At 37.1% G+C, this 12,577-nt stretch overlaps 1 protein-coding gene across 1 annotated transcript; it reads left to right on the forward strand.

Annotated features, from left to right (window-relative positions):
• Nucleotides 1–798: 798 nt before the first annotated feature.
• On the forward strand, nt 799–12,473 carry Mettl3 (methyltransferase like 3). The gene is made up of 12 exons (XM_073092110.1): nt 799–1,174; nt 1,793–1,982; nt 3,239–3,363; nt 3,574–3,665; nt 4,154–4,280; nt 4,901–5,069; nt 5,831–5,994; nt 6,535–6,679; nt 7,122–7,269; nt 7,706–7,817; nt 9,042–9,108; nt 9,628–12,473. Exons 1-12 carry the CDS (start codon nt 988–990, stop codon nt 9,746–9,748), a joined length of 1,647 nt encoding a protein of 548 aa, XP_072948211.1. The 5' UTR covers nt 799–987; the 3' UTR covers nt 9,749–12,473.
• Nucleotides 12,474–12,577: the final 104 nt, after the last annotated feature.

A 12,577-nucleotide genomic window follows, 5' to 3' on the forward strand; every position in this document is an offset into this window, starting at 1 on the left:
ATTGTACGTATTTAACCGCCACAAATGAAGAGGAGATGCTGGTGCGTAATCTGGTTTAGAGAAATCCTAAAACAAATAACTTACTTAGCGTGGTAATAATTATCAATCATTCGACAAGCCTGTTTGTAGAGGGCGCACACTCTTTGGCAATGCGATCTTAACTCAGGTGCAAACATAGTCACATTAAATATTAACTTGACACAATAAATTATTAGGAATAATTACGTCTCAAAGATTTATTATTTACTGCTTTGGTCTTCTTGATAACTCTTTAAAAGCAGACGTAAATAATAAGAAAAATAATAAAAAGAATTATTCAGTTATCTGCCAGTGACAATAAATTTAATTATTCTGCCAGTGGCTTTTTCAGATAAAAAAAAAACTGAAATAAATGCTATTCTATGCTATGCTGAATAATGAAATAAATGCGATTCTATGCTCTCAGAGTCTGTTATTAACACAAGTTATTAAAGTATTGAATGATGATTGATATGACGCACACTACCTAAGTATCTTTGTGCACAGTTAGTAGATGCTCTAAAGACATATTCGTAATTTAAATGATTTCAGTGTTTTTTTTATTTAATGACAGATACTATTACCTACAAATATTTATATTATTGTAACTTTTAATTCGGAAATAATATAATTTTTATTTTATTTAAATTAAGTTTTGTAATGAGATATTACAAAACTTCAATTTTTGTCATTAATCTGTCAATTGTGAACAAATTAAACTCATGTCAAGAGTAGTCAATGTCAATGACATTGACAATTATTATTATTATTAAATATTATTAATGTCATAACTTCCTCGAAAGTAGTTGTTTGAGTTCAGTATTATTAAAATTAAATTTGATATACAGCATTTTGAAAATGATTTCCCTCCATACTGCTGCACAAATTTCCTTATAACTATTAAATAATGTAGTTTAAACCAGTAAATTTTGTGAAGGTTATTTTTTTTTGGGTGCCGGCGAAATAGCGATGTCTGACGCGTGGGAGGAGATCCAAGCGGTGAAGATTAAGCGGAACAGCTTACGGGAGAAGTTGGAGAAGCGGAAGAAAGAGCGGCAGAACATTTTGGGCGCCAACTTGGTTCCTGGGGAGAAGGAAGGGTCGCCGAGCAGCAAGGATCGGTCGGTGTCCAGCCCAGCGTCGGCGAAAACTGAATGTAAGGGTTTTGGTTATATAAAGGACACAGAGATCATGTCAGGCTACCTGATGTTTATTAGTTACTGCTGCAGCTGTTACTAAACTAAATTCATAGTAATAATAAAGCTTTCTACTCTCATGTGAGACCACTACGATCTATGCTGTGTCGTGGCATCCCCCATGGGCACGCACAAAAACGAATACACCAACACCCAGATCCAGAACAGAAGTCTAAATTCATCATTTAGATATCAGTCTGGCCGGTCAGTTAGGTTAAGTCACTTTAAAAGTTTTACCACCTTTCAGTTAAACGTTACCTAAAGTTAAAGGACATGGTAACTTGTCACCTTATCACCTGAATATGGTCACATGTGTCTTTCAATGCACCTATAATGAATATATGTGTTTGTTGTGGGGTCTGGTTTTTGTCAATGTGGTATGCATTATAAACACAACATATAATTTTAGAAATAAACCTTTGGGAGATTGAGGATCGGACAAATTATAACTGAAAATATGCTAACTTCAAATTTATATTAATTTATACGGTATAGGTGTACACTATACAATATGTAGCTACCAACCAATTAACACATAAAAGTACGAGGATACTCACTCATTTTACTTTAAATTCCAGCTACATCTGTAGAGAAACAAAAACCACCGGTACCATCCACATCGCTAGAAGTCCGACTGCTCCAAGTCTTATCAGACATGCAGCTACAATTGCCAGCCACGGCAGCTGCTCTGCTGCCCGGCTTGGGCGATGTCGACACGGGGATTGTTGCTAGCTTGCTGCATAAGTTTGCCACGCAGAAACTTATTACGTAAGTCACTTGAATATTTTCGAAAATCGTAACTGATTCCAAACAGTGTAAATAATAGTAGAATAATAAAATTTTTGGTTATGACTTTAAAGACAGTGTCAAGCTCTTCAGTGTTCTAATTCAATATAAGTAATACCCCGACTTACGCGAATTCGAAGTTACGCGATTTTTAAATCTCGTCGATTCTCCTATGGTTTGAGTGTCCCGCAATTCCCGATTATAAAAAATAAGCTTACTAACCCTACAATTATTCATGTAAACAATTCTATTTGTTGCGCGAAGTGAACACATTCGAAATCATACCATACCATGTTATGTATATGCATACCCCGACATACTATGGGATGACGGTGCTCGGTTGACGGACGTGCGGTGGACAAGCTGCTATAGTAAATGTATGTACGCTACTTCGGCGCCGTCATTAATTATTTATCGGTATCGGCTTAGTATCGTGGCTGGTGGACAAACAGCGCTACGCGGTTATCACTCGGTCCCACCAATCGTGTAAGTTCGAGGTATTACTGTACATGGTACATATTCATGGTACAATATACATACAATATACAATAACATACAATATACAAAACCGGTAGTTCTCCAATGTTGTTTGGGCTTAATTAATGTTGGCTAAGGGTGGGCACAAGGGTACCCATACTACGTGACCTATTTTTTAATATTTTTCAACCCCTACCCCCCATCGGTGACCACCCGTAGTATATGCTAAGACACCCCCCCCCCCCCCTCAAATTGTTACGTAGTATTGTTACGTGAATTTTTTGTGAAGTTTTATACAGCCGATCGTACAACGACATTGTATAGGCCTGTAGCACGGATTCTCGTCGACTTACTTGACAACTTCACTAAACTGCAAACTGTCTGACAAAGAGTGTCTGTTTTCATTAAATCAGTTGACGTTTCGACATATTATGTGCGTCAGCGCCACCAACTGAGAGTTCAAGAAGCACTAAACACTCCGCGCCATATTTAAATGTAGTAAAAAAAAGCGCGAGATTTCACTTGATGAATTCGACTACGTGACAAAAATCTAAGACCCCCCCCCCCCGCTCCTGTGATTCAGCGTAACATTTTAAAGACCTCCCTCCCCCCCCAAAATGGGTCACGTAGTATGGGTACGTTCCCTTAGATCGACCAAATGCTCCATTAGTATGTTAATTCATGAAAACAATACCTCTTTACATTTACTTAAAAAAGAAAATTCATTATGATAACATTATTAACTTTGTTTTACCTTTTAGAATAAAAGAGCCCACGGAAGCTACGACAGATGCAGGTATAGAAGTAGTCAGTGCGGAGTCGGTAAGATTAGCTGCAGTGCTGGCAGCTTTGATTGAAGAACAGAACCAAACTACCAAACGAAAAGGTATATATCATGTTTGAATTTTTTCTTTGAATTAAATTCTTATTTAAGTGAAGTTATAGGTGAAAGATCTTGGATTTTAATGTGAAGACCACAAATCATTTTTATTTTTATTTACTTCGCATTGTGCAAATAGATATTTGGGGAGGAGGAGAGTTAGAAAATTAGTTTCAGGCATTATGTTTTTTTTTAATTACTTCCTATGAATTTTAGGTAACACTACGACAGATGAAAGCTCCGCTCCGAAAGTGTCGAAACCCTCCACTGACGAAAAGAAGGCAACTAAAGGCGACACTGACATTATGGCAAGTTTTCGCTACAAAATTTATTTGCCTAAGCATGTATTTCAAGCAAACAGATTGTTAGTAGCTGAATTTTAGCTGACTTTAAATACGATGGTCATTAAATGTATGTTTTGTTGTAATCAACCTCAGATACAATTAAAGTCCTATCTATGATCGGCCACAGACGCGCCGCTACTCCGGAGGACTAAATTGGAACTCCTCACATTATTATGTCTCTGTTACCACACCTTTCAAACCAGAATACAGCACATAACACTGCTATTATTATGCAGAAATAAATATGGTGGTGGTGCCTACAAAGTAGAACCACTAAAGGTTCTACCACTTTTCAATCAAATAATATTTGAATTGCAATATTCATATTATGTTATTTTAGAACTACTAAACAAGTATTCCAAATTGATTGTTCACATATTTCTCAGAAATATTGAGTGAGATTGCTATTATTATTATTTATATAGATTTAATTAAGTTTCTAATTATTTCAGTCTTTATTAGCGATGCCGTCCAGTAGAGAGAAGGCAGTCAAGAGAGTAGGAGAAGAAATTATGGACCTGCTAAGCAAACCCACTGCTAAAGAGAAGTCGCTAGCCGATAAGTTCAAGAGTCAAGGAGGTAAGCTGAAATTATTAGTGTGGCTCTACCACCATAGAGCCCTTTGTGGTTTGACTCCGAGGCGCCACTGACCCACCTATTTCTGTGTTAAGCACTGCTGTGTTATGGTTTCAAGGGTGTGGTAAAGGAGACATACTTACCTGAGGCATTCAATTTTCTTTCAGTCTTCAGGAGTGACAACACATTTGTGGCCGATTAGTAGATAACATACTTGATTGCTTGTTTTTAACAAAATAAAAAAAGAGGTTTTAATTAAACTGTATAATGAGCATTATTAATATTACAACTCTCAGAAGGGATTCCAAAAATATAATATATCTTTTACAATAATACTTTACAACAATACATAATCAAATTACTGGATAATTTATCACACTTCCAATACAAAAGGCATTGCAAATATCACTCAAAGCAAGACTGAATATTAGAGAAATATATCAATTCAATAAGAATATAAACGTGACATGAATTATCAACAATTAATGGCAATTATGTGGTCTGTATATGTCATTGTGATGTGACTAACACTATATTACTTCGTCACTTATGAACAGATTTGGAAAATTCTTTTTTTTATTTGAAAGTACCGGTGTGGTTTAACTCTTCATTTCTCACCCCAGGTGCGCAGGTCATGGAGTTCTGTCCTCACGGCACCCGCGCGGAGTGTTCCCGCCAGGCGGCGAATGGCTGCAGCAAACTGCACTTCCGCAAGATCATACAGTCGCACACGGATGAAACGCTTGGAGACTGCTCCTTCCTTAACACCTGCTTTCACATGGACAGCTGCAAGTGAGTGATGGGGCTTTAAACAACGCTATCGTTGGTAAATAAGTTTGAAGGACGGTCGACCATAAACTCCGTAGATAATTATAAATTAACGCGAGTTGTAGCTACACGCATATAGACCCATATAGGTACATACATAATCATCATCAAATCAATTAATTCAAAATAGGTTCTTTACAGAGCACTTTTTGAATGTCAATACAACTACCATCACTTCACAAGGTGTTTCGTTATGGAGAAGAAGCGGCGAAAGAAACTCCATAACATCTTTTTTTTTAATAAATGTTTTATACAATGGCAAACTTAAGCTAACGGTACTCTAGATGAGTTGGAGCTACTTCAGACCACCAGGTTTGAACCTCATCATCATCACATTCACGCTCTCACAGATATATCACACACATCTCAGATAACTAATACATCAAACTAACATGTACTCCTAGTCTACATTCACGTACATATGCTAACACATATAAAATACACAAAGAGGGACACATATCTCACACATCCCTCTCTTTCTTTTCCTACTTTGCGTGATCGTCTTTCTCTATCTCTCTTTATCTCACACATACCCAATACACACACATGCATACCCAAATCCTTTTCATTCTGAGGAGACTCATACAAAACTGTAAAAAAATAAAGTATTGATGATCATCACTATCAAACACTATCTTGTACTTGATTGAAACGTCACTATTGTACGAAATAAATTTAACGATTTATGTACAACACATATCACTAATCTTCACCATTCTAATCAGATACGTGCACTACGAGGTGGACAACGCAGACCCGAGCCTGGTGAAGCCCCCGGAGCCGGCGGCGAAGGGCCCCAACGGCGCCGCGAAGCCCGACGGGGCGCTCACGCTCACCCCCCCGCAGTGGATACAGTGCGACCTCAGATACTTGGATATGACGTTCTTGGGTGATTATAATCGTATTATATGTAGTCAATGATTAAAATTGTCAATTTATTAAAATTACAATTAAATGTGTAAAATTATTTGAGCTTTAATTGCAATGTTGTTGTAATTTTTAGCATCATTTAGTATAATTTGTTGGCCAAACCAGATTTAAAATATCACTGAAAACTTCAATGTAATTAATTGTAACTTATAGCATAATGTTTTAAATGAGATAAAGCGTGACACTACTAATTTTAGTTTATATTAATTTTCATGCATTTACTAGAATTCAAATTTTGCGTGAAATATACAATATCCTGTTAACTCGAAAGATAACATCTTGTTATCTTGGCGCTAGCCAAGTGTGCATACAGGTTTCCTCACGATATTTTCTTTTACCGTTAAAGCAAGTTATAATCTCTAATACGCACATAACTTGGAAAAAATAGAAGCGCTTGCTTAGGATTTGAACCCTTGATTGAGAAGCTAGGCTCTCACAGCTTTTTTAAATAAAGAAAGAAAATACTATAAAACGTTATAGTTCCTTGTTATGTTTGTAGGTAAATTCGCGGTGATAATGGCGGACCCACCCTGGGATATCCACATGGAGCTGCCTTATGGCACCATGTCTGATGATGAGATGAGATGTCTGGGCGTGCCGCAGCTGCAGGACAGCGGGCTCATCTTCCTCTGGGTCACCGGCAGGTATTAACATTTATTTATTTATTTATTGCGAAATACACACAACTTACAACAAAATGTAAGCAATATGTGAGCCCTGAGAGGGGTTCTCAAAATACTAGAGGTAGCAGCATTAATTTACATTTTTTCGTATAGTCTGCGCTAAACTTCTAGTCCGCTCTGAAGTTGTTGCGCGCAGGTTTAGCTAGCATATAGTCCGTAACATAAGGGCACACTAACGCAGCTATGTATCCGCGGGCGAGAGCGGGCAGCGGTCTTCGTACCGCTAATATCTACAATTTGCTATTGCGCGAATCGCTTCTATATTCAGAGCAGACTAGCAGTTTGGCACCGACTATACTGCTTTACACAATAAATAGCTGTGATGGAGACACTTCCCCAATCAACTTAATATCAATTTTCGAAATTTCGTGGTTTTTACTCCGTTTTCCAATATTGGTTGTAGAGCAATGGAGCTAGGGCGCGAGTGCCTGAAGCTGTGGGGCTACGAGCGTGTGGACGAGCTGATCTGGGTGAAGACCAACCAGCTGCAGCGCATCATCAGGACGGGCCGCACCGGACACTGGCTCAACCACGGCAAGGAGCACTGCTTGGTGAGTATGAGGATCTCCAGCAGGGTAGGTCTTTTGTCCGTATAAAATAGAAGTACGTAAGGGGAGGGATTTTTTTTAAATTAGAAGTAGACGAGCATGCAGTCCACCTGATGGTAAATGATTACTGCCGCCCATGGACATCTGTAATCAACCCCAGATAGGATTAGACATTCCTACCTGAGGTCGGCCACAGATGCGCCGCTACCCCTGAGGACTAAGCTGGAACGTCTCAAAAAAGTATGTCTCCCTTACCACACCCTTCAAACCAGAACACAGCAGCGCTTAACACTGCTGTTATAACAGAAATAGGTGTGGCGGTGGTGCCGCCGAAGTCGGACACCAGAGGTTCTACCATTTTTAAGCTATTATAGCTTATTATTAATAGTAAATAAATACTCATTATGTTATTATTAATTTGTTAATTATTTTTTCTCAGGTAGGGATGAAAGGCAACCCCGAAAACCTGAACAGAGGGTTGGATTGTGATGTGATCGTTGCTGAAGTCCGCGCGACTTCGCATAAGCCGGATGAGATATATGGCATTATTGGTAAGGTTCTCTTAATTGACCATTTTGTGTATTGTTAAGTGCCACGCTTGTTCTTAGTGGTATAGTCCACGAGGTCTAAGCTGAGCTTTGCATTAGTGTGAGTGAACACAAAAGTAGTCTCAGATAAAAAAAATAATGTGAGCCGTCACGGGACGCCTGGCAGATGTGAAACATCGACATTATTTTGTAAAAGTAATATGCAGAAAAGAGCATATTGTGATAGGCACTAAATATGTCATAATGATAAAATAAAATATTACGATTTTTTTCCAGATAACGATGACTATTTATTGAATAAACATTTATTTTCATTAAATACAAAAATTTACGAATTTATTTCAAATCGTGACTACTTAATTCGTTTAATCAGTGACTTCGGTAATAGTAATATTCGATGTTGCCTTAATTTGTTTTCAAGTAAAACACAGGTTATGTTTACTGTAGTAAACAACACTGTGTACACTACGGAGTATACACTATAGGTATTCGAGCTCAGTGTAGCGAGAAAGATGGCTTAACGCCAGATCGAGTGGGAGAGAATCGCACAGTCGATTGCGCATGGCGACGCGTCGCCACACCGTACACACTACTGCATATAGACTGTATATATATACCATCGTATAGCGTCGCCACGGCATGCGTCGCCACGCCAGAAATCGGTTTTACGTGCGGCTATAGATGTTTCACATCAAAAACTTTCAAAAATATTTTTTATCATTTTTAGTTAGGTACATAAGTTGAAAAGGTATTCTTGTTTAAAAAATGATTGTAATAAATATATTTATAATATGCAAATAAAAAAAAAGTAAATAAACTATGTAGTATATAAACACACCTTTTTGTTCAATTGTACAATTTTATATTAAGGGCCTGGCACGAAATTTATCAGTCTAGATAGAATCAGAGGTAAGTCTGTGAATTGAAAATTGAACAATGTAGAAAAATGGTGGATTTGACTACTATAGAGTTTATTTTCCTTATATTTTAATTTTTAGTCTGTCTTAAAAATTTTCTACGTTTCTGTTTCATGAATTGTACCAAGTATTAACGTTTCATTTTTAGTTGATTTACAAAAAAAAAATGTATTCTATAAATGACATTTGAACAAAAAATATGTTTTTGGTATTTTAAAGTATTCGCCACATTCACAGTTATTTATAATGGATGTCATTTTACTAATAAATCAGACTATAGTTGGATTATAAAGTCTGTTTTTATTTTCAGAACGGCTCAGTCCTGGTACGAGAAAAATAGAGTTATTCGGTCGTCCACACAATGTTCAACCTAATTGGTAAGTAACTTAATGTTTATATAAATTTTGATGCATATTTTGAAGGTAGAACCACCGTCATACCTATTTCTGTTATTAACAGCAGTGATAGGCTTATTTATTTTGTTAATTATTTATTGGAGGAGATGGTGTACACTTTGTTGGTGCAACTCATAGATTAGTAAAGATATCTCACCGCTTTGTTATTGAAGAAGGCCACAAGTGGCTGACACATACGTAAAATGGCTGACGGCTTTCTCATTACGTCCCCGACTGTCGTGGTGTAATTTACGCGGAACATTGCCGATGTGCAGTTAAGTGGTGCAAAAACAACACGAAATCGAAGAAAAAGTGCGGAGAAATATCGTTACATTAGTAAATACTTTAAAATCTACATTTTCTTAATATTTTTCAAACACGAAAATAGATAACAGTGACATTTCAATTGTCAAAACTGGGAACATTTTTTTTTTAGGAGTGAGTAATCTTTACTAATGTATGGTGCAACTAATAAATAAATAAATATTATGTTAATTTCAGGATAACACTAGGCAACCAAGTGGATGGAGTGAGGCTAGTTGATCCTGATCTAGTGGCTGCTTACAAGAAACGGTATCCCGATGGCAATTGCATGGCACCACCTGATCCAGGTTTACCTTAGACTTTATGGTATCCTGGTATAGTCCACGAGGCTTAAGCTGAGCTTTGCATTTGTGTGAGTGCACATGGATAGTGTATGTGAAGTCAAATTTACACCACCGCCACACCTATTTCTACCTAATAACAGCAGTGTTAGACGCTGCTGTGTTCCGGTTTGAAGGGTGTGGTAAGGGAGACAGACTTTTCCGAGGCGTTCCAGCTTAGTCCTCACGGGTAGCGGCGCATCTGTGGCCGACCCCAGGTAGGAATGTCTAATCCTATCTGGGGTTGATTACAGATGTCCATGGGCGGCAGTAGCCACTTACCATCAAGGGGACTGCACGCTTGTCTGCTACTTCTATATTATAAAAAAAAAGGTTGTTAGATTCGGCGCGAAGACCAAAAATGTTATGATTCGGCTCCGAGACCTAAAATATTAAGATTTCCGCGGCCGTTAGAACAAATAAGGAACTGAATGTTCCTCTCTTCGATGGACAAGATGATCGTGTCCCGAAGAAGGTTAAGTGGACTGTATATACGAAAATAAGATGCAAAGTGCTATAGGGTCACGCACTCACCTGCTGCTGATGGGCGCAGCCTCTTGTACTAGGTATAAGGCACCTTCAACTCACCCTAAGCTCGAGCTAGCTAGTCTTACCTCGGAATGGTCTACCAGTTACCTCTACCTTCTTCCTCTTCTCTAGTGGCGTCAATCTTACAGCACGTTGCACCGCGAACAATGAAGTTAACGCGAATTTAAAAGAAACGCTACGAATACGAATAGTGGCTTCTACTTCGGAGTATAACTAAAACGACAAATATGCGCGAGCGAGACCGACGACTCCGAAGTTTCTCGAACAAGTTTATCCCGGTGGCGGCATAAACCACCGCGAACGACACGACGACAACGACGATCTACAACGAACTAATTCAAACTAAAAATCTCTATGCTTTTAATCCTACAGATTAAAATTAATACCAACGACAGATAATTAATACGTAGAACCATAGACAAAACTGAACAAAGGTTTAAACCGGTTTATACTGCTTTTTGGCAATCGTGCATCTTCTTCACTTCTTGTACTGGTAGCAGAAATGTTGATTTTTTAATATTTTGTATTTGTGTTCGATTTATTAGTAAAATGACATTCAATATAAATGAACGTGTATGTAGAAAATAATTTATAATATTAAAAATATCTTTTTTGTTGAAATGTTATTTCAAAAAGCACAATTTTGTTTTTTAATTAACTAAAAATTAAACGTTAATAGGTACTTGGTACAATTCGTGAAATTGAAACATATAAAAAATGTGAAGACATTAAAAAAAATAGGAAAATCAACTTTGTAGTAGTTAAATCCACCATTTTTCTGCATTGTACAATTTTATTTTCAATTCACGACACGAAATATGTCGTGACAAGCTCTTATTATAAAATTGTACATTGTAAACAAATGGTGGGTTTAAATACTACAAAGTTTATTTACTTAATTTTATTTCATATTGTAAAAATATTTTTTTAAACAAGAATACCTCTTCAACTTATGTACCTAACAAAAAAATAATACTTTGGATTATGAAAGTTTTTTATCTGAGACTACTTTTGTGTTCACTCACACTAATGCAAAGCTCAGCTTAGACCTCGCGGACTATACAAATACTCTAATAAAGCAATTTTATACTATAGTTGGGCCATTACAAACGTGCGACCCGAGTCATAAAACATGACGTCAAAGGAATGTGACAATGTCGCACAACTCGTTATCGATAAAGTGATGCCGCTCAGACGCAAGTAGCTATAAACGACGCGGTACCTACTAACTGTATTAATTTAAGTTGTATAACCATTAATATATTGTTTGTTTTAAAAGCAAAGATAAGTATGGATATCTCACCGCCTTGTAATTGAAGGAAGCCATTAAATGGCTTAAACGGCTGAAAATTCTCTCAACCATAATGGCTTCATGGTGTAATTTACGCGGAACAATGCCAACAATGCGGCAAAACACGAAATCGAAGAAAAAGTGCGGAGAAATATCGTTTTTTTAATATTTTTCAATACTGGTTACGTTTTCTTGTTAGGAGTGAGTAATCTTTACTAATGTATGTTAAAAAGCAAGTATTAGAAATACATGCTAAAATATTTTGCATTATTTCCTTAACCTTTCATTGATTACCTGCTATTGATTATCGACAAATCTCTTTGTTGTTACACACACCACTAGAAGTGCGAGCGGGAGTATCCTATGCATATAAGTGTGAGCGAGAGATATGATAAAAATGATTTATGGCTCAGATCGCACGTTCGTAATGGCGCAACTATAGAGAATGATTAGAATTACTCGCCAAACTGTGACGAATATGTAAACGCGATGCTCAAGTACAGGCGAATAACTTTTTAATTGGAGCTGTTGTAACGTTTATATAGTCACCGAGTACAGACGAATACCACGTGTACGAGTATGCACTAAGCATATATGACAAATCCACATCGAAAGGAGACTATTGAATACACCCGAGTTGGTGGTTATTTGCATACTATTACTTGCGTCTTTTCGTCCGTATTCGACGAGTATCTAAACACATAAGATTTTTGGTTAGTGATTGCCTTTTGGTCGGATTTCGACCATATTACACTGAGTGGCCAATACACCCGAATAAGTTATCTTCATACTGGCACTTGTATCTACACAATATATCTGTTCTGTTATTACATAAACCAATAATAAAGTGCAATTAAATACTTGTTTTAGTATACTTTGTTCCTGGGAGATCTATTTTGTATAAGACTATATTATATGTTAAAATGGGATGTTGCTGTTATTAACCGCGTTCCACTTAACAGTCACA

The sequence above is a fragment of the Epargyreus clarus genome, unplaced genomic scaffold, assembly GCF_041222505.1.
Source record: "Epargyreus clarus isolate Ecla_fem2 unplaced genomic scaffold, WU_Ecla_fem_2.2 ptg000035l, whole genome shotgun sequence".
NCBI lineage: Eukaryota > Metazoa > Arthropoda > Insecta > Lepidoptera > Hesperiidae > Epargyreus > Epargyreus clarus.